General features: G+C 37.7%; 1 protein-coding gene across 2 annotated transcripts in view; it reads right to left on the bottom strand.

Annotated features, from left to right (window-relative positions):
- Positions 1 to 1,113: 1,113 nt before the first annotated feature.
- The window catches only part of VWF (von Willebrand factor), a 148,437-nt gene continuing 126,187 nt past the window's right edge, over positions 1,114 to 23,363 (bottom strand). The window contains exons 44-52 of one of the 2 annotated variants that reach the window (XM_040566017.1): positions 22,775 to 22,885; positions 20,664 to 20,847; positions 19,686 to 19,726; positions 13,645 to 13,761; positions 10,300 to 10,398; positions 9,456 to 9,584; positions 7,511 to 7,550; positions 3,509 to 3,606; positions 1,114 to 1,570 (exon numbers count right to left, since the gene is read on the bottom strand). In XM_040566017.1, the coding sequence (XP_040421951.1) occupies positions 1,382 to 1,570; positions 3,509 to 3,606; positions 7,511 to 7,550; positions 9,456 to 9,584; positions 10,300 to 10,398; positions 13,645 to 13,761; positions 19,686 to 19,726; positions 20,664 to 20,847; positions 22,775 to 22,885 (1,008 nt within the window). In that variant the 3' untranslated portion in view covers positions 1,114 to 1,381. Of the gene's footprint in view, positions 1,571 to 2,272; positions 2,847 to 3,508; positions 3,607 to 7,510; positions 7,551 to 9,455; positions 9,585 to 10,299; positions 10,399 to 13,644; positions 13,762 to 19,685; positions 19,727 to 20,663; positions 20,848 to 22,774; positions 22,886 to 23,363 lie in introns of those variants that run through there. The other variant, XM_040566023.1, reaches the window with a different exon arrangement.

Below are 23,363 nucleotides of genomic sequence, written 5' to 3'. Positions count from 1 at the left end.
CTCTCAAAAGTGATGCCTCCAAAGGCAAACACTCGTGCAGATAAGGAGGTGTTTTGACCCATTTAATCACACGACATTGGCATTCATGTGAGGAGAAATGGCTCTTCACCTCAAAACTTTCTTCGCAGTTACCAGTGAGGCAACGGTGGAAATGCCCTCTGAAATGCCTTCCATATCTATAGATGCAAACTTAAATACTGCACAGGGACAACCTGATTTCCTGACCTTTTCTGCTAGACTTCTCAGGAGCACTCTTACCCTTCAGGACCTCTATATATACTTTTCATTATTTCAAGAAAGATTCTGCTAGAGCTAGAGAAACCATCATTTTTCACCCATAGCCTATTTCCAAGCTTTACAGATTTCATCACAAAAGTTTGGAAAGTTTAGTGTTGACAACAACCATCTCCCAGCCTCCCAGCTGATTTACCAGAAAGATAATTCAACAAGAAGTTGGAGTATTTCTTGTCTTGCAAAAAGATAAATGGAATAAACAGGTTTTTTTTCTTTTATACTTTTTTTTTTTTAATTAGTATTTCCCATTGAAAGTGCTTGACTGACACTAGATTCCACCAACAACCACCCTCTGGACATTCTTTTCCCTTCTGTAGCCTGACCAGACCAAGTGGAATTTAATTCCTAATAAATTTATCCCTGTCAGCAGTAAGTAAATTAAATCTGCCACTGTCAATTCCACTTTTGAAAGAACTCTAACTTTTTTAGCTAATACAACAGTTGAAGTTCTGGCATCCGGAATAAGGAGAGATGAGCTTTCTCCTTAAGCTGGTCTGTAGAAGTGCTGTGGTAAATATGTTAAAAGCTGTCTCTTAGCCCCATTTACAGATGCTGAGGTTTTGCATATGGTATACAACATGTCCTTAGCACACAATTTCTTTTCATTCAACTTAAGGAGAAAAATGTATATGGATTACAGAAATATTTGGTTGCCTGAGCCATAATCATTATTGTGTACCAAGAACTCTGACTGTAAAGTGCCATATGCATTACATGCATACAGCATGTAATTAAGGTCTGAAGTGGGGAATGAAAATACAAAGTCTCTGAAGTCAGTGCTAAAAGCTTTGGGACATGTTCTTTAAGTAGAAGCAACTGTTTCCGTTACCACAACATTTTCTTTTATTGATGAGGATAACTTTTCATGGTTAAGATGAAAGAACAATGCAATCTCAAATGTCTCTTCTATAAACCATACCAATACTGCTCGATTGTGCTAGTAAATTTTATTGTTTGTTATGCTGATACAATTAGTTAGTCAGAATTCTACTGAATAAAGCCGTCTACGGAGAGGAAATGAGGCTTTCACTGTAAAGTTCTTTCATCATAAAGCTCAAGATTAAACCACTGGGCTCCTTCAAAATATTCACTCTGTACACTTCCGCAAATTGCATTCACACTGAGAGGCAGAAGGGATGTAATGTTGCACCACCGTGCCATTGGCACACCGGAGTGGGATCATGACTGTTGTTGTTAGAGTGGCTGTACAGCAGCTGCACACATCTTCCCATTTCCCCATCTGAATGGAGTATCTTGTATTGCTTCTACACTTGCCCTAAACAGAAAGAGATACTAAGTTTGAATATGCCAGAAACCCAGTGAAATCAAAATCTAGGTCTTCAAAACATCCATGGACTTCTTTGCCTGAAGTTCAGTGTTCTGCTGCAAAACATAAAGGCAGAAACAGGTATCTGATTCCGGAGTGTGGGGTGCTAATCAAAGACTAATGTCTCATGAACATAAGCATAGCAAAGAAGAGATGAAGGAACTGGTCACACAAAAAAAAAAAAACATCTGTGCTTTAAAATACAATAGGTGATATCCAGCATTATTGTGTTGGCTTCTAAGCATACACAAAATGGTAGTAAGAAACACTCTTCTCTTATCACCTCAGCCATATGGGATGTGCATTCAGAAAGTGCGTTAGTCCAACTGCTGCAATCCCTTCAATTTTTCAGTTGTTTCTAAGATGCATTTCTTGTTGCTCTGCATGCTAAGCATGTACACTGTTGTCCACCTGGTTGATATTTCCATTGTTCTTCCTGTCTGATCACTTTCCAAATTTAGAACTAGCTGTCCATTACTTTGACATATGCTTTCATTATATAAAAACAAAGGACCTCACATCAAACTCTGTCAGAGTCCATTTGTTTTTGTGGTTTTTCATTTTTATTTCTGAGATTAATACCAAATATATATATATATATATGCATAGCATTATCAGGAAGGAGTTTAGAAAAAAACATAGTGCCAATCACAGCAGAAACATTTAGTTTACTCAACATATGGCCAGACTCACAAAATAAAATCTGTACTCATGCAGGAGAAACTTCAGTACATATGACTCGATGGCTAAGAACCTGATTACCACTGATTTTTGTGGATAGGACAAGAGGTTAAGCATATATCTTCTTTTTCTTTTAATTAAGGGTAAGTATTGTTGTTCTTAAAGCTTCCATTCATATTAAGTTTTGCGTAGCAAATGGAGGCCCTGCATCAGTTACCGATGAGAAAAGCCTGGGCATGTGTACTGCTAATAACCCGTCCCCATTCTTTTTTTTCCCAGTAGTCATGATAAACTGGAAGATTCATTTTGCTTACGGCATCAGCTAAATATAATACTCAAGTAGCTGGGTGCAACGCAACTTCTTGGTTTCCATCCATGTACATCATCATTAGGACTGCATACAAGGGTTGCATACAGTCCTTGTATGAAGCATGGTTATCTCAGATTGAGCAGTTGTCTTGCTACGACCCAGTGAGCGAAGAGAATTTCCTTGTTGGTTCCCAGTCTCAGGGAGATGGCAATATCCAGAAGGGATGCTATGCTCCTGTGTCAAATGAAAGTTGCTATACAAGTTGTAAGGAGTGTTGGGCAGGAAAATTCTGTACCATTAAGCTTTTAATCTGATTATGGAAATGAATAAGACATGCAGAACACAACAGCTTAGTGCTCTGGCCAACAGAGGAGTTATAGAGCTTACAGAGCATAAAAGTCAAATCATAGCACTTGAATTTAAATGTCTGTTTAGAGCATCATGCATCTAAATACCTATTTACACTCATAAGCCAGCTTCAGAGCCTGAAGAAGGATACGTGTACCTAACTTTAGACTCAGATCTGAAAATCAGCTTCAGTTATACTAAAATGAAAATTCTCTTCTGTGTAGAAAGTCCTAATTAAACTATTTCAGAGACATTCATTTCTGATGGAAGCAAAGGAGTATGAACTAAGCCTTCGCGCCTCAGATTATGTGCCTTTTTGCATGGTTGCTTGAATACAGAAAATCCAGCATCACCAAATTACTTTAGGAAGTAAGTGTCAATTAGGTTTACACAGTTTGAGTGACTCAGTGAAGACAGAAAATGATGCTCTGTTTACTGAAGTGTAGCCATGGTGGAGACAGAAGGTCCCCTTGTGGAAGAGAGAAAATGGGCAAGGGAGGCAAGGGAAAGTGTTGGGGTGGGTGTGTGGGAGTGCTTTTATTTTTTACCTCACAATGAGAAATAGGCACTTCCTTTTCAGCCACACATCCGTTGATGTTCCGATATTGCAGTCTGGTACTTACTGGTCGACATTCCTCTTCCACACCTACCAAGTTAAAAGAAAAAGGGAAAAAAAAAAAAAAAAAAAAGGAAATAAAAGAAAAAAAAAAGCATTTGACAATGCTGGTAATTGCTTCTGTGTGAATGAATTGCTCTACATGGATAAAGCAGCTTCCTAAAATTCCACTGGAGAACAGCTTTTCCCTCACAGATTAATAAAGGTTGGAAAAGACTTCCAAAATCATCCGGTCCAACCATCCACAACCACCAATTACCCACTAAACCATGTCCCTTAGCACCAGGTCCAACCTTTTCTTAAACACCCCCAGGGACGGTGACTCCACCACTTCCCTCGGCAACCCGTTCCAATGCCTGACTACTCTTCCTGAGAAGAAATGTCTCCTAATTTCCAACCTGAACCTCCCCTGGAGCAACTTGAGACCATTCCCTCTTGTCTTATCACTCATTATCTGCAAGAAGAGGCCGACCCCCATATTTCTTTTCAGTTGACTGCTTTGTTTTAATGCTTCTTTGCAACCTAATGTCTGCCTTTTACTCCCTTTTGAAAGATTCTGCAATGCCACATTGGACAAGCCAAATGCAGAGGAAAATCATGAGGACACACATAGGAACCCCAGTAACCTAATCAGAGAAACAGACTATCTTGACCTGGCTACTCCTGAGACTGTCACAAGAGACAGATCTCATTCCCTCAGAATGATGCCCTTCAAGATGAGTCAACGGAAGCAGCTCTCCAGATCACCTTATAGACTGAGGTGGGTCACTGCCTACGGATGCGTGGGACTCATTGTGGGATGTGAGGGAAGTACAGCTTGGGGTTCTATAAGACTCACTAGGGGATTTTTTAGGGAAGAAACCAATGTTGGGGAAAGAGAGGAATCAGGGTGGATTGGGAGGAACAATGACGGGAATACAGATGGATAAAGGCATAATGGTGGGGTGGTTGCATGTTAAACAGCTGCTTGTCCATAGTTTTGTCTGACCTTGCCCTGCCCAACTCAGTCTCTGTAGTCTCTCCTGTCTTCTTATTAAACTCCATATCTAATTATGTCCTGGGTGATAGACTCTCTATTCTGTGTACATGTCTGTGTATGGAAGATATCTATATATATACATGGATTTTATACATATATAAATATGTATATTAAGTGCCAGCAACAGCACTTGGACCACATGTCATAGGGCCCATGAGGATAGGCAGGATGGGACAACAAAACATTTAGAGAAATACTATTGCAAAAAATCAAAGTTTGGGTCAACAGAAATTTTGCCACTGTCCTCAGCAAGCCATGAATTATTCTTATACTTGTTTTCCAGTACTTTTTGATGTTTTGCTAGTAAGTTCCCCATGTGATATTTTTGTTTGTTTGTTTTGTCTCTCCTGTCTAATGAGAAATTCGCACAAGAAGCAGTAGGTCTGAATTTGTTATGTGTGGAGCAGCATACATAGCTTTCAATAATTTTTCTGTGTGAATGTCATCACCAAATTGCCTGTGTGCCTTGGTAAAGCTTCACATTTTATACACACACACACGCATATATGTACAGATTAAAAAAAAAAAAAAAGCTTGAAAAGTGTTTCTGACTCCAGGGCTCTTGGAGCTGCCAATTCTCTTTTAATGATTTCATAACTTTATTTGATAAAACTTCTTCACCTAGGAGGATTATGCAGTTTTGTCCACAGAACTGAAAATCCCAAACAAAATAATTGTTAGTCTCAACAACAGCTTCGCTGCCTTTTTGATCCTGACTTATTGACTTGTTCTCAAGTTACTTTACTTCTATCATTTATTTTTGTGTAGACTTTCTCCTTTGCAAAGTCAGCTGCTTATAGATTAACAGGACGTATCCAGTTGAGATCAACTGAGAAAAGACATAAGAAGCAAAGATGCAACTCATTTCTGAAGGGGAAAAATAAGGAATATCCTTTAAAATTAATTAAGTCCTTTGCTAGTACCACAAAAAAAAAAAAAAATAGGAGAAAATAAGCCTGTTCAGTTATGTGCTCCTACTCAAAAGTACTTAAAGCCTGTAACAATGCACTTAGACACACTAATGAACTGCAATTGCCAAGGTATACCATACTAAGAGGAACTGTTTTCTTAAACAACTTTTGCTCAAAGCCATGTAGGGACTCTACAGAGCCAGTCACCAGCCTAAACTGTGCTTTGAACTTGAGAGAAGAAATTAATTGCCCAATTGTTTATGGTACCTAGGTGTCTGAAAGACAAGCTCTTTCAAGACCTGGGAAGGTGATGTAACCTACATCTAAGCACCTGTATCCATAAGAAACTGACTATTTTCTTATCTGAGCTTTAAGATTAAATAAATTACTCTGATTTTGCAGTATCTTTGCCAGACCTTGGCATTCCCTAGAGTATGTAACAAACGGCATATTGCTACTGAGTGTCCTGGTTGAATTCCAGGTCTGAGAAAGATGTAATTAATGGGGAGAAGTGAAGAATGTTTAGTGTCTAGAAGTGTCAAATTGATTCAAAACTATGTGTTAATCACTGTTCTTCCTTTCATACACAAATCAACTGATAACTCACAATTAGTTGACTGCATGCAATATGTTAGCTTTTGCATTGGATTCCTTTTTTTGTGAAGAAATCTGAATAGACAAGTGACCAGGAATAGGACTGCACTATAACATGCGACTTCAGTTTTGATCTATATCCAAGCAAATGTCAATGGGAATGAGGATTTGAAGGGCCATGCAATATGGGCTCAGTTAGTAAAGCCCATTCATCCCCACATCTTTTAAATATTAAGATGTTTTTGAGAGTAGGTAATTTTCAGTATTTCTTCCTCAAAGACTAAATATAGACTAATGCTCTCTTAACTAAATTACCTGTTTGAGTGGTTTGATGACAGTCTATCTCAATCGCTTTCTGACTTGCATTTCTAAAGGCAGAACTCAGTGATTATGTAGACAAGCAATGGCAACAAACTCTGTAGGAGTTAACTTCTTTCATCGGGGTATTATTACATCAGCAACTGTGGCAGTGTGGTGATGGGCTGCTATACTGGGCATCTTTTATTTATTAGCACATGCATAGAGTAAAACAAGACATAATGGAGGACAGGCAAGATGTTGATATTCTGACATTTTCTTTTGAAAATATCAATCTTTTTTTTATTATTATTTTTTTAACGAGCTACAGGTTTGGTGTTTTGTTTGTCGTAGTTCTGTATGCTTTCGGTTTTTTTACTTACCAAGGAAAACTTGAGAGGTTGTCTGTTCAAAAAAGCTTCAGAGATTTGTTTTAGAAATGAGACCCATCCTTCCTCATGTGAGGAAACCCCTTCTACACTCACAGACTGACTGACATTCAGATTATCTACAGAGTGATGCATGAAATTAAGAGTTGCTGGACTTACTCCTAAACTGCATAATTTAAGATGCAGGCAAGCTGTTCAACAGGCATGAACCATCAATAAGCATCTGCCCCACCAATTTTTTTTGCTATTACAATATCAAAAAATATTTATAATTACATTATTTTAACCATCTCTTTTTGCTAAATACATTTTAAATCCATTGTATATTCATGAAGTGGTTGCCTCACATATTCAGTATCAGGTTATGTGACTTGTCAACCTGTGTGTGATACTGTTCCCACTCTTTTCAGACGAACAATTAAATATAACATTCATAATTCAACATCTGCAAAACAGTATATACTAAAATGCGTAGAGTATCTATTTCTTTCAAAGCGCTTGTGAATACTGCCAAAACACATGTTCTAGTGGAAAAAACATGATAGCAGTACCTGTATCAGAGGGGGTGACTTGTCCAATGGTTTATTTTGACTACATTGCTTACCCCTGTTTTATCAAAGTACATCAATGTCAAACTTTGCTTCCTATGCAGTAGCTTACACTCTCTGCAATTTCCAAACAAGTCTTTTCACTTATTTACTTACATGTGTCACAGCAGGTATTGCCAAGTTTTGCAATTCTCCCCTAAAACAATAAAACATACTTCTATTTTGGCACAAGCAATAAACATTTGTTCTGCAGAAAGCCTATAAAAGGATGTTTGAAACAGTGTATTTAGGTAAGAAAACTGCATTTCTATACTGTATACAAATATAAGTCTATATTAGTAATCATAATTTCATTTTAATCCATTTTAAGTTGTTGAACCTGTGATTATATTTGTTGAAAACTGATTGGAAATATTTGATGATTTTAACAGGTTCAACACTTTAAAATATTGCTTTTACCACAGTTTATAATAGCAGCCTTTTAAAGTAAACATGTTGAATACAAATCAATTTGGTGGTGAATACAAACCAATTTGGGGGAACCAGAGTGATAAAACACACAACATTTAAATCTTCTGTTTATGGGAAAAAAAAAAAAGGAAAAAAAAAAAAGAAAAAAAGTGAAATGGTCCTACAATTTCTCTTTTTTTTCTTTTTTTTTTTTTTGTTTGCTTCTTTGTTTGTTTTGGGATGTGTGTGTGTGGTTTGTTGTGTTGTGTTTTTTGTTGTTGTTGTTGTTGTTGTTTTTTATAGCAATATAGATGAAAGCATGCCTGTTCCAAAACAACTGAAAATGTACAGTCAAAACATCATAAAATATCATCTGTCAAATAACATTTAACATCCAAAAATAATTGTTTGTTTCATTAATACTGTGTAGGAAATAATTCTCAGAAATAAACTATGGGGGAAAATTACTGAAAATTCATAGTGAAAGGGAAAATGGAGAATTATAATATTCATACTCTGGGTGATAACAACATTGTTTTAAACACCTGAATTCACATGCAAAATATAGGAGGATTTTTAAGGTTAAAAACAAACAAACAAACAAAACCCACTAAACTTTCCCTCTGTAACTAGACCAAAAAAGAGCTAATTTTATAGCTGAATTAGTTTTCTTTTTTTTTTTTTTGGAAGAGATGAAAATAAATGCACTTTGGGAAGTTTTGAATTATAAGTAAGCCATTCTCCCTTGTTTTACAATAGGGACCTTCACGATGTGATAATAATCACAATCCAACATTACTCTAAATTTTGTTTGTATAAAAACCTGTGTTCTGCAGTGATTTCACAAAAAAAAAAAAAAATAAATTAGAAATAAATAAAAAAAAACAGACAATGGAAGCTTTATTCTTCTTGCACTTAACACATCAAGACCTCCCCCATTTGCTTTATGTGTATGTTGAGAGAAGCTTGGGCACGAGCTTTGTTAAATGTTTCCTACATCCTGCCATGCATCCTGTCATGAAAATGGGACCAGGTGGATATAGTAGCTGTGTGATGCCTGATAAGCATCTAGGGCACCATGTGATACATCCCTTCCTGGAGTCCATAGCATGCACTCTGTTCCTCAAAGACAGGTGGACAAGTTTAGTAGGGTTTTTAATATGACATTATACTAAACCACTGCAAAGGTGGAAGCTTGAGCTCTTCCCAGAACACAGGTAAAACTTCCTTTTCCTAATCTTGTAAGAGGGTAGAGAAAAAAATGCCTTAGTATTTCATACACATCACCATAGAAAAAAGGGGCCAATTTGACTGTTTTCTCAATATGCATAACTATTCATGCAGTTTTGCTCTGGATACTGAACTGAAAACACTGTGAGAACCATTTTCTTGGTTTTGCTGCTTCACATGGAATAGAATTACTGCAATCTCAGCATCTCTCCTGCAGCATAGCCCCACATAAAACCAGCATATATTTTAAAATAAAGAAAACTTGCAGTTTTCTGAATTTCAAAGAAAATTCAAATTCAGTTTAGCCAAGGTGCTAGGAAAGGGCTGGGATTTTCCATCCCTAATACACATAAGGTACCTATATACTGAACCATAAACATGACAGTCTACTAGGAAACCTAGGACCCATTTCATTACTTACACCTTCAGCCAAACATCTTCTGGAATCAAATGGAGGACAGCCAGTGATTCTCCTTTCCCAGATAAATTCCCCTTTCTCGTTTATTTTACAGGAGTGACTATCACAGCCATCCTGAAGTGATCCATTTGGCTGTAAAGATTTAAGGATTGTTAGATTTACACAAAAACACAGGACAATAAGTTTTCAAGATACAGTACAACCTGACTATTCCTTTATTGATATTCAATTAATATAACATGGTGGTGAAGTTTACAAAACATGGAAATCTTCAGTAAACAGAATTGCTCAACAGAAATCTTCTGAAAATAATTGTTTACTTTTATAACAGTACTGATTACAGTTCAGTAATGATTGCCAAAACCTGACCTTTTTCAGTTCTTACTAGGGAAGAAATCTCCATTATCCACTTTCATTTAAAATTAGGGTTTGAATTTCCTGTAAGTAGCTGTTTGAGTTCCTACTCCAGTTAAATTTCTTTAATAATATTCATGCTTGCAGATATATCTAGATTGTCCTTCTAGAATTTTGCACTGTGGTGTGAAGTCTCCTTTTTTTCTTTCACAAACAACAAAAAAAAAGCTTTCTTGACAAAACATTCTGGGATATAAAAGATAAGGTATTAGTAATACCATGCTGCCTAACCAAAAAAGAGAAACAAAATGCACTTTTCTTGGAGCCATCAGAAGTCTGGGTTACATTTATATTAAATAAAATATTTAAATATTTATATAAGTTAACAAATAAAGAAAAAAAATATATTTATAAGTATTTAAAAATAGTTCATTATAAATTAATAAAATAAAATTAAAATAAAACGATAAAAGAACTAGTTCTTAAAATTTACCTGAAGGTATTGAAGCCTTCCATCTCTCAGTCTGATGCTACATGAAGTTGGCACACATTTTCCACAGCAAGAGCCAGGGATTTCCTGCCTTCTGTAATTCTAGAATGTAAAGAAGTTCACATGGAAAATTTTCTGGGTTGGTTTTGTCTTAAGCATGCTTATTTCTAGAAGGCTGTTCTGAGGGGAGGGAAATTCAGTGGACAAAGTGATAGCCAGCAAAATATTGAGAGTTGTTTTGCTTTGTTTGTTTGTTTTTTAACAGGCCTAGACTAGTTCAATCTAATTAATTAGGTACTTTTGTTTTATAAAAACTGGCATTAATCCTTATAATAAATAGGGAGATAAATTTATTTCCAAATACAAAGCCTCCTGTGTCCAATAAATTCAATATTCTTTGACTATAAATGTTGCAAGACAGGGTCCACTAAACAAGAATTAGGAAGGAATAAAAATGTTATTAAAATTTTTAGAGTGGCATACAGTTCACATTTGTGGTGGGTAGGAACTTCTCCATAAAGTTAATGAAGACTGTACAGTGCAACTTGGAAAGTGGTTTTAGAAGCTTAAACTAAGAGAAAAGGGCCAGATAAACATTAAGCAGGGAGAGGGAAAGGGGAGAATGAAGCTGAGATGGAAAGTCTGAACTATGGATGGAAAGAGAAAATGGTCTGATAAAACACAACAGCATCAGAGAGGGTATAAAATCATACAATGAAAAAGGGGAGAAGGAAAGAAGGAAAGAATGGAGCCTGACAAATGGTACAGGAAGGAAAAATGGTGACAGGGAAAGGAATATGAGAGAACAAGCAGCACTAGATGGAGAAGAAGAAAGGTACAGAATGGATAATAGGAAGAAAAAAAGAATGAAAAAAAAAAAAAATGAGTTTACACTTGAAGTGTCCCACGATGTCCCTCCAGCTGCTACACATGACTAACAGCTGCTTATGATGAGCTGAACATATTAAAGACAACAAACACTTTCTGTTTCAGTGAAGGCATGCATGTTACCGCTATGGTTTTTTTTATAGAAAAAGAATTTGGGGAGGGTGGGGGGTTACTATTAAATCATTGGAAGAGAGCCTAGTTCATTGTTATTTAGGTGAACATCCTTTATTAGCCAAAATGTAAGCACCTAAAGCAGGTCATAAAATGACAGAAAACCCATTGACCTTGATGAACAGAGAATGCTGCAATTGGCTGCTCTTCAACAACCAGTGCATTTACTTTCATAGCTTCAGCATCCAGTAGAGAGCAGGTGCTCCTGAGAGAGTACATACTCTACTCCATGATTTTGTCCATTATGAAGGAATTTCTTTTAATCTGGGTATACCACAAAATCAGTGATTGAGACAGGAAAGATCCAAGTGTGTATGTGAATCCTGCTGGCCTCGAGGGGATGAAGATATTACACATCTTATTTGATTTTGTTTTTCCTCAAACTCCACAGTTTCATTACAACGACTATAAAGGGATACATACACCTAGACCTGTAACCTCTCTTGAGTAGCTGTGCTTAGTAAGTGTTTAATCAAATTGTGCTTAATAAGCCCATCTAGAAATAGATCTTTCTTCAGTTGTTGTTCATTTGTTTTTTGTTTAGTCTGTACATTTGAGTCAAGTGGGGAGAAGGGGCCATTTGGGAATTGTGTGGGTGGTAGAAGAAGCAAGAGTGGAATGTTTCCCCATTTGTTTTTACAGTGTATTTTATTGATTCCTCTACCTGTAATTTCCACAGCTGGCTTCCTGCATTGAAAAGCAAGAATTAATGTTTGTGCATGTCTGCATGGAAGCATATGTATGCACACAAATTTCTGGCCATTGATTCATTCTAGTGTATCTGGGTGCTTTTTTCATTGATCTGCGAGGTTGTATTTTGTGAAAGTGAGACAGATGTTCAGCACCATGCTTAGCCATTTATTTTCCTTTCAGGAATATGTGTCTAAAATCCTACCTTGTAGGAGCAGTGATATTAGAGTCCATAACAACACCCAACTATTCCAGATTCACCCTTTTGTCACAGGGTGCATCTATACTAGCAAAGAAATTGGGTCAAGGCCTGTTTTCTCACCCTGCAGACAAGTGGAATACATATGCATGTCTAAATTGCCTTCTCCCCATAAAACAGACTGGCTTTTTCTATAGTTTCTGTTGGAAACAGTCCTTCGATTGTGCTAACCACTGACGTGTTGTTATATAATGCCTAGGCATTGTTTGTAAGACATGCAAGCTGGGGCACTGCTAAAAATTCACCAGCGTTAAGTGGTTGTAGGCCATAACTTGAGCTTACAGTCTTGCTTTGTTTGGTTTATTAGTGAAGATGAAACCACAGAAACTTGACTTACTACATTGTCCATTCAGTTCTACTTAGGGATTGAAAACCAGACTTCCCCAAAACCCTGTCCCCCTCTTTTGCAAGGACCCTGTCAATCTATTCTTCTCCTGGATATCAGCCAGGAATCCCATATGATCATGTTAGAGATGTGGCTCTTTGATGCAATGGCCACTGCTTGCACAGCCCCTGTATTTGTTTGAGCCCATTGGCATCCATTTATCATCCAGGCGAAGGCAGAAGAGGAGGGTGCATTTTCAGTTTTTCAGTGAAAATTATTTGCTGGTCTATGTTCTTTGGACAGGGGAAAACTAAGGCAGCCTCTACAATTTGTTTAGCTCTCCCTCTTCTTGAGGTACTGGTGCTAAAGCAAAAAATATGTGATTCAGCAAACTAGTTAGGCACTCCAGTCACACTGTTAGTCAGTGGAGTAAAAATGGGAGATATTTGCCCCTGGCTTTTCCAGACAAGATTATTCCTTGCACATGATGGAAGCAGCAGCAAAGACTTCAAAAAGACCAGTGGAACTGATGGGGACAATTACCTCAAATCACTTAAGGCATGGCTGGGGACCAGAAAGAAATATTACTGGGCTCAGCTGTTAGAAAATTTGGAAATAGTCATAGGAAAGCTCTGAAGCAGGGAAATCTGGCTGAGCTGCCAGTCCCAGGATGGACAGATAATATTGTGGCGGAAAGGATAGTTCCTGTTACCAATGATTTGCTAAACGTCATTTTGCCCCAAAGGTAAGTAGTCAGAAATGCACAAGAAGATGTACCTCTGGACCTGAGTACTATGAAAACTTGCCTTTTTCTACACTGTGGATTCAGATCACGTTTGATATATTTGATCTAATTCAGGGTAAGAAAAACAAAATGCCATGATTTCTCAGAAAAACCTGAAGAAAGGGCAACAGGTCCCAGAGTTGTATACTAAATAAACTGGTATATACAATGAAGAACATGACCTTATCATCGGACACTCTTAATTAGAGCATCCAGACCACTTGTACTTACTGTTGGGCATGGTTCACAACTGAATTTTGTACATGTCAGGCTGTATCTCCGAGAAGACATTGACTGCAGGGAGCAGAGACACGTTGTACATTGATCCACCATCAGGCGTTTCCATGGCTGAAACATTAGAAACAGTTTGTAGCCATCAGTGACTGTCTCTTGAGCAAAACTCAAACAAATGAGTAATTTCATCCAGGTTAAGTGTCTTTCATCTAATCTTGTGCTTTAATTCTTCGCAAGAGAAAACAGAAAAACAATGTGCATCCACTTTCCAGAGATCTAAATTTTACATCCACAATCCCTCAACAGGCAACACAGCAGAAGACTATTTTTAAAGTAAATAATTTAGAATTCCTTAATCTGCAAAATGACATGGGTGTTTCTTACTTCCCTGTTTACAAAGCTAGCAAACAAGCAAGGAGTTCTTGAAAGTGGCAAGGAAGGTTTTGTCACAAGATTTTGTCATGTGTTAGGTGGTTCCCACCAAGTCCATTTTTCCCAAATGTAGTGAATTGATTTACCGACAAGATTTTTTTGTTGTTGTTGTGGTCTTTTGTTTTTCTTGAGTGATCACAACCAACAGTTCATGGACTAAAATTACTTGTTATTGTTCTTATAAAAACACTGCTTAGAATCTCTGGAGGCCTAAAAGCTTAAAATCAACAAAGACACAAGGAGGGAAAAAAAAGAAAAAAAAAAAAAAGAGAGAGAAAAGGAAAAGGAAAAAGAAAAAAAAAAAAAAGAAGTAACTGAACGGACTTGTTCATAGTTACAAGAAAAGCAGTGGCTGAGCTGGACCCCAGCACTTTGTTTCCTCAAACCCACCACCTTTTCAAAGCAAGCAAAAATGACATTTAAAACACAGTGGGAAATGCCAAGATATTAGATGGGAAAGAACAGGATGTGAAGTTAACAGTAGGATTCCTAGCACTTAGAGGAATTCTAAATCCAAATTCTTTCTGCCTCACAAGTATACAGCCTTTCATTTGAACCTCAAAATACAAAACCAGTATGGTTGTATGGAGTGCATTTAACGGGCCCAAAGAGTTGTGGTGAATGGAGTTAAATCCAGTTGGAGGCCGGTTACTAGTGGAGTCCCCCAGGGCTCAATACTGGGGCCAGTCCTCTTCAATATCTTTATCGATGATCTGGATGAGGGGATTGAGTGCACCCTCAGTAAGTTTGCAGATGACACCAAGTTAGGTGCGTGTGTCGGTCTGCTCGAGGGTAGGAAGGCTCTGCAGGAGGATCTGGATAGGCTGGACCGATGGGCTGAGGTCAACTGTATGAAGTTCAACAAGGCCAAGTGCCGGGTCCTGCACCTGGGGCGCAACAACCCCAAGCAGCGCTACAGGCTGGGAGATGAGTGGTTGGAAAGCTGCCTGGCAGAGAAGGACCTGGGAGTACTGGTTGATAGGCAACTGAATATGAGCCAGCAGTGTGCTCAGGTGGCCAAGAAGGCCAACAGCATCCTGGCTTGTATAAGAAGCAGCGTGGCCAGCAGGTCTAGGGAAGTGATTGTCCCCCTGTACTCTGCTCTGGTGAGGCCGCACCTCGAGTACTGTGTTCAGTTTTGGGCCCCTTGCTACAAGAAGGACGTCGAGGTGCTCGAGAGAGTCCAGAGAAGGGCGACGAGACTGGTGAGGGATTTGGAGAACAAGTCTTACGAGGAGTGGCTGAGGGAGCTGGGATTGTTCAGCCTGGAGAAGAGGAGGCTCAGGGGCGACCTTATTGCTCTCTACAGGCACCTTACAGGAGGCTGTAGCGAGGTAGGGGTTGGTCTATTCTCCCACGTGCCTGGTGACAGGACGAGGGGGAATGGGCTAAAGTTGCGCCAGGGGAGGTTTAGGTTGGATATTAGGAAGAACTTCTTTACAGAAAGGGTTGTTAGGCATTGGAATGGGCTGCCCAGGGAAGTGGTTGAGTCATCATCCCTGGAGGTCTTTAAGAGACGTTTAGATGTTGAGCTTAGTGATATGGTTTAGTGGAGGACTTGTTAGTGTTAGGGCAGAGGTTGGACTGGGTGATCTTGGAGGTCTCTTCCAACCTAGACAATTCTGTGATTCTGTGATTTTCACACACACACACACACACAAAAAAAAAAAAAAAAAAAAAAAAAAACAACTAATAAAGTAAATAGACACTGAATAGCACAAGATGATAAAAGCTTTGAATCATAGTCAATGGACTATCACTGCTGACTTCACTGAGAAAAGGAATTTCCTATGCTTACACTACGCATATCCTCAAATTCCCTTTTTTCTTCCACACAAGTAAACATTCAAAATCAAGAAGCAGGCCAGAGTAACTGTGTAAAAGTATGGGTTTATGGGTAGTTCTGAGCCAATACGCCCACATATACACTGAAGAACAAATGTTCTTAATAAAGAATATTAATAACATTCTTACACTGGACTCCAGCATAACAGATGCCTACAGAGCATAGTGGCTTTCAGTAAAGCACCAACAACAGAAATCACTCTCTTCTTAGTTTATCAAGGTCTAGAAAAAAGATTCTCCACAAATAATATGACAGAGGTTGTAATAACAATGGGAAGGTCCTGATCTTTTAACAATTCAGCTCAAGACCTCAACACAGGACTCTTCACCTTTTTCAGTTTAATCTTTTATAGTGAATATTATGACATAATCTGGAGAGTTAAAAGCCCTTGATGTATGGCATGAAGCCACACTCATAACATTTTCCTATAGGTGAGGGATAGATGACAAATGTGATATGAAACATTAAACTCTTAGCATTGGAAAAAGTTCAGATATCAGTATAATAGTTCTAGTACAGACTACATGGCCTCAGAAGGCTATCCAATCCACTAGTATTGCTCTAATGGTTGATAAGTCTAAACACACACAAGCGCACACACACACAAAAGCCTTGCAAATCAAGGAGATGTCCTCATCCTAGTGACATATTTCAAAATATATTTGAATTTGTTCTGCTTACTATCTTAAACATTTAATTCAGGCCCTCTAGAAGTAAATACTTATCACAGAATGCTTCAGTAACACTAGACTTTCACATCACGAAGAAAGACTCAGTAAAGCCACAACTGATATTACAATTGATATCCCCTTCGTGTCTTCTCCTAAGTTCTAAAATCTCGATTTTATAGAAAAAGATAGCTGAAGTCAAGCTTATCACTGCTGCGGGAAGGAATGTAGGGCATGCTAGAGACATGTTGAAACAAAATCCTTACACACAAGTAAGTTCCTTGAACTTTTGGGGGAAGGTCTTGCTTTGATCCAAAGTTTGCATCACAGCTTAGTTTTATTATATTTATTTAGTGTATTTAGTGATCAGCATGCAAATGGAGTTTAACAACGGATTTCTGTGAACAAACATAGTTTAGCATGACAGAACTGAGTGAAATAAAGGTTTGATACAACTTTTTCCCTATACACCTATCATGTGTTTTCTTGGCTAACATAGAATAAAATGTCAACATCTGCTAACCCAGTGTTAGTCAGTGCAATCAAAATAACCTGCATAAAGCCAAAACCTACTCAGATCTCCTTCAAGACTGCCACTCAGTAAAAGCCTGGGAAAACAGATGAGTGATGCAGATAATCCTTTTGGTAAATACAGCCACCTGCTTGGAAGTCTGCAGTTAAAGCCCACAGAATTGTTAGGAACAGTGGAGTGAATGCAATACACCAAATTACTGGAATATAATATTGGTAACCAGATACAAGACAAAAATGTAAAGGGATTAAGGACACAGTCAGTTAACAGAACTGCAGTAAAAGACTCAAAACTTGGAACTATTCAATGAATGAGTTAATAGAGAAAAGTTTTCCCTTGATATAAAATGAAATTTGAAACCTATTCTTAAAGGACCCAGAATAAGGTTTTGAAATCCAGGAACTTCTGTGGACACCACATCTTCTTTCCTGACCAGAACTCTGCAACAGTCATTGAAGTAGAAAATAGTGTAAGACAAAGCTGTAGTAACTCAGGCTGCTCAAAAAAATTTAGACATACAGCTAATTAGCTTTAAATAAATAATTAAAAGAAATTATTTTAAGTTAAAAGAAACTATTCATTAAGACAAGTTCTAATTTAAGATCCACTGAATATTTTTATCATTTTTCCATCAAACTTTCCATTTTGTTTAGAAAGTTTCCAAGGTTTATATCTCCTCTCAAATTTCACACTCTCCATCCTGAGAAAATATTTTAGTAACTGTGTTGTTGAATGCTAACTGCCTGATATGGTGCGAAAGGAAAAGCACAGAAGTAATGCAACAGCTGGGGCCTACCTATGCCCTCAAAATCTTTCACAGACTGTGTTTGATAAAATGGCCAATTGTCAAGAAGACAACACATTTTAAAAGCTGTAACAAAAGAAAAAAAAAAAGTTTTTATAGAGATCCAGATAGCAAACAAAAATGAATCAAACTAGTGTAGTGTCACCTGAAACACTTCACAAGTTCAGGCCAATTTGGGAAAAATTATTAAAAAGGATTTTTTTTACTATTTGACAAACTGAAATATTTTTTAATCTTCAAAATACAGATACTCCTGGTTTTCCATTCAACATAACATTTTTTTCAAACATTGTTTATGTTTTACTTAAAGCATTTTAAAATATTCTAAAATACTTAAAAATTGAGCAAAGACTTTCTCTGACAGGTCAGGTAAGCATTTTGTTGGAAGAGAAAAAATTAGTTGTTCACAAAATAACAGCATGCAGCTGAAAAGACATCTTTTTGCAACACAGAATAATATATATTTAACTCCTGTATGACAGAAGGTGACAGGAGTTGGCAATTATACTACATGAAATTGTCTACAAGTATGGCTTTTATAAAATGCCACAACTAGTTTTGACAACATATTATAGAGAGACAAATAAAGGAATCAAAGAGAAAGGAGATTATTTCAGATTTAAGCACTTTAAAACCCTTCTCCCAATGTTCTGACAGAAAGGCACAATTACTTCTTGGATTTAGTTCTACAGGGAAATAATCCTTATACAGAATGATGGATGTTTGATGACAGGGCTTTAACTCTAATAAATTGATGAACTTGTGCCTATGAAATATGGAAAAAAAATGGAAGAAATAGATGGAGAGAGGTTCTGCTGTACCTCGAGAGCACAAAGAGATATGGGTAAACCTACTTCTTCAATAAAAGGAAAAAATGCATTGTCAATGCAAGAATACATAGGTTAAAAGTTAAGTTAAATGAATAAAGAGGACCTGTTTCCTTGGGGGATGTTGAGAATACTTAGAATTCTTTGACACCAGAGGTGCTGCCAGAACATGGATTTAGGGAAACAATGGACAATTGACTGAGCTCTCCAAAGATAAATTCGGCATAAATGAGATCAGATGCTTAACTCCAGTCATTCCCACTGTCAGGGACTGGGTTAAATATGTCTTAATCTATCCACTAAATATGCAGTTGAGAAAAAACTTCCTCTGAGGGCATATCAGCAGGGATCTTGAAAGAGGGCTGAGGTCAAAGACTGAGGAAGCTCAGCTTTCCTGTTCCTGCTAATAGCCAAGGAGGGAGACCCGTTTTTCCACACAGGTGAAGCAAGAATTTCCATACTTTTTTAATCCGCCTTATCCTCTAGGTAGAATACGGGAAGTTTTCCCTTCCCCAAGGTGGGCAAGGATCATCTCTGAGATTATCCCTTGCAGATAGTTTCCGGTGTGTTTGGTAGCCTGCAAGACATTACACAATGCAGATTACCACAGTTATTTAAGCACTTTTTCCTCAAGCATCCTTCACTTTTTCCTTCAGTCATCCAAGATAAAGAAATATTACTGTCCCATTTTGAGGAGATGCTCATTGTCATAGAGGAAAACCTGTGGAAGGGTCATGAACTGGACCTAATAGCACTGAGCCCCTTGCCACTCTTTTTGATGCAACGTGTGGGGATTCTGGCTGAACAAAGCTACCCTGTACACTTATGTATATTCTGACAAGTCTGTGTTTTTCAAAAGCTCATTCAAATATCTTACCAACACAGCAAATATCTTACCAACATAGCAAATAAAAGCATCAAGTCTTACCCCAATAACAGTGCCATTCAAAGGACAGCCATTCACAGGTACTGAAAGAGAGGATAATATTCCATTTAACATTATGATTATCATACCATTATCTCGACTTAATAAACCACAAGTATGCATTTTTGACTCATTAGAGTTCCAGCTGAGGACATGTAGATCAAGTTTCATTGTAAATAGGTGCAAATTAGCCCTCTTATATTTTATAATATAATAATTTTTATAGCCCTCTTATATTTTCAAAGATAACAATTTGTCAATTATCCTGATATGCACCTCCAAACATTCCTTGGTGAGTTGTTGTTTTCTTTAAGAAGTACATGGTAAAATGTAGATTTTTACCTTCCATTTCAAGCCTCTTGCCCTCAGAAGATGCACTCATAGGCTTTCTGCAAGTTATAGCACCTATTTCTCCTCCTCCTTCCACTGCAATTCCTTACCCTGTGGTTGCTTATATACCTGTCAATTAAATATGAACAGGAGTCTTCCCAGACTGAGTCCAAATAGCCAAATCTTTTGATTTGTATTTCCGATCCAAGACTGTGCTAATAAATGGACCCAGCCACAACACTCAGAGATGACCAAAAGACAGCACGGCTGCATGGAAACTTCCTGTTCATAGCAGGTGTTGATGATAGCATTGGACTTTTCTAAGATAAAAGCACATCAAGACCTTGTTTAACTGCTTAACAATACAGGCTAGTGCTGTAATTTGCTGGTAGAGACATACCCCGTTATGTCTCCCTGAAGCAATGCAAAGTAGTGACAATAATAATTAGTCCAAAAGGACACTGTGAACATCACTTGGAAAGTGAAAGTAATAGCAGCAGAAGCTACTATAGTCAATGCCTAAATTATACAGAGTAGTTTAAAACTGGTATTTTACTTGCATAGTATACACTTGTGAAATTGCTATTGAGAAATAGATCAGCACTAAGATTAACTCTTCAGTGATTCCATTTGTCACCCATTAAGCCTTACCACATCTGCAAGAAGGACAGCAGTCAATTATTTGGTCACAGCGTAATTCAGTTCCCTCTGGACAGTCAGGCACATCCATCTGAGAGCAAGACAGATTCTTTTGCTGCACAAAAACCTCATCATTCACTCGGACACACTCATTGATAATGCAGTCATTGAAGGGGGATCTCCACTCTGTGCCAACCTGACAGGAAATGGTAAAAGGATTAAATTCAGACAACAGTATTTATGCCACTGGAGAAAAAGAAGAGCACCCCCAGACAATGTACTGATTTGCAAAAAGCACATTTACTTCTACAGAAACAGTCTGTTACTCAACAGTTCTTCACAAACCCTTACTGTGACAATCAGCTTACAGAGTAGACTGCTGCTTGGTTTGCAGAGTATAGAAGTTACAGGAATATCCCTAAGATGAAAATGAAAGGGGCAGGTGAAATAACATGTGAAGAAGGAAATGAAAGCTTAACTAGATTTAAGTTTACATTTGTTCCCAGTAGCTGGCTGTACTGCACTGCACTGCAGCACAGCTGGCCCTCTTTCTGCTGGATCTTGCTGCAAATCATCTGTACTAGGCCCACAGGAGGCTTTGGCAATTAGCTCTTGGGAAGAAAAGACTTGCAAATGTAAGAGAGACCAGATCTTGTTGATGTCCCACACTGGCTGTTATCACCCATGGGTCAGATAAGGTAGGAACTTTAAATGGTATTTTGGAAAGAGACATCACCACAGGTCAGAAAGACACTGCCACATTTCAGTGCGAGGAGGAGCTGATCACTATTTTAAAGCAGGATGCCTCCACTTGTAATGGACCTTGAATATGCTTCAAGAACAGTGGAAGTGAGAATCAGACCCCTCCCAAGGGGTCAAACATCTTTCCTCAGAAAGTTAATATTTTCTCTTGTTTGTTAGTTCTTTGTTAATGACAGAGGAGCTGAAAGAGGACACAGCAAGAAGAGACGGCAGAGTATAAGGATCTATTACTCCATCAGGACAACAGAAATCAGTGAGACATGGTGGGACATTAAAATAGACCTTCAGAAGGCTTGATTTATGAAACAGAATAATACTGATCCACGTTAAGAAATGTCCTTGGTGAAACCAGGGAAGAAGCAGGCTGCAGAATATAGCTTACATTTTAAAACAGACAGCATCAGACTATCTTTGTACAAAAAAAGCAATTAAGAAGTTAATATCAAGTATGTGAATGTGAGATGTAGATGTAAGCACAGACACACTTTAATTAATAACACAGAAGAAAAGATGGGGAGGTCTATTATTTTAAATCTATTTAACTTATTGTTCCTGCCTTTCTTTGCTAAATCCAAACTTCTGCATAGAATTAAGCAATTTAATGCTAATGGGGCAGGCAAAGGCTTGCCAAGGCTGGTTGGATTAGGAACAGAACAAACTGAATAGCCTGAAGGAATTTAAAATGTAGGCAAAGAAAGAAAACAATATCGACCTAGTATTCCAGTGGCAGCACACTTTGAATGGCATGTTGCATGCATTTACTTCCCATTGTGCTCTTTGGAAGAGACATAAAGGAATGCAAAGGGAATATCACACTGCTGAAAATAAACTGTTATTTTGAGCAGACAACAAGTGTGGCCTAGACCACTGCAGCCTAATCCAATATGCAGCCTACATCTTTAGCAAACAGAGACCAATTCATGTTTCTATGCTCATTCAGTTCCAGATATTTCACTGTGTAACAAACAGGATATCCTATCTGAACAGGACCATGGAATTCAAGACATCAAATATCCAATCTGCCCACCACCCATAGAGTAATACAAATTAATTAGGATAATTTAAACAATTTGCCTACAGCAAGAGAAGTATAATTTCCCATTAACATTCTTTTGAGCTATGAATCGTGAAATTACTAATTTTACATGCAAAGATTCCTTAGAGCATGAAATGAGAGAGGAGGGTTTGCTCATTAGCAGAATGAAGCAGGTAAGTCACAGAACCAAAATCCATTCTTTCGCAGTACTGCTTGCCTTATAATAGAAATAACTCTCAGGTTCTTTTTCTCCTTCTGTGGAACACAAAATAGTTCCAGGACATTTCTGCTAGAAAAGGAAGTGGCCACTCAAATGTCACCTCACCTCGTGTAAACGAGGAACTGCGTCACCCCGAGACCAGAACAGCTGTTCCTCACAGGCAGTCTTCTGGCATCTCCCACAACATTCCCCATCTTGGATGATATATTTATATCCCTGTGGGAGAAAAGAAAAGAACTGATTGATTGAGGAAGAGAAGACAAATGAGAAGGTTAATGCAAAAACAAAACACTGGGATAAATGCTTAATGTCAGCAAGTTTTTATGGAAAGAGTATTTTGAAAACAGAAATGTAAGGCCACACAGTGCAATTACAAACAAGTGGTCCACTCAGTTCACCATCCTGTTTAATGGTTAACATTACCTGTCAGAAAAAAAAATAATAATAATTTAATTTAAAAGCACACAACATTAGGAGTAAAAATCCAAAGATTTGCCACAAAACAGAAAACAATGACATAAACAAGCAGAAATGGAAAAGGAAAAGGTAAAAGAAAAATGCTTTTGGAGGACACTAGAGTATTTCAACAACATTAAATGCAGCAATAATTTACAAATGTTAGTTTACTGTACGCAAGCAGTTTCTTTTACACATTAGCAAATTGTAAAAAGCAAGCTTCCAACAATGTGGCCCT

This window comes from Cygnus olor, chromosome 1 (assembly GCF_009769625.2).
Source record: "Cygnus olor isolate bCygOlo1 chromosome 1, bCygOlo1.pri.v2, whole genome shotgun sequence".
Classification (NCBI taxonomy): Eukaryota; Metazoa; Chordata; class Aves; order Anseriformes; family Anatidae; genus Cygnus; species Cygnus olor.
The sequence above is the reverse complement of the archived record's forward strand: the minus strand, read 5'-3'. Positions and strand labels throughout refer to the sequence as shown.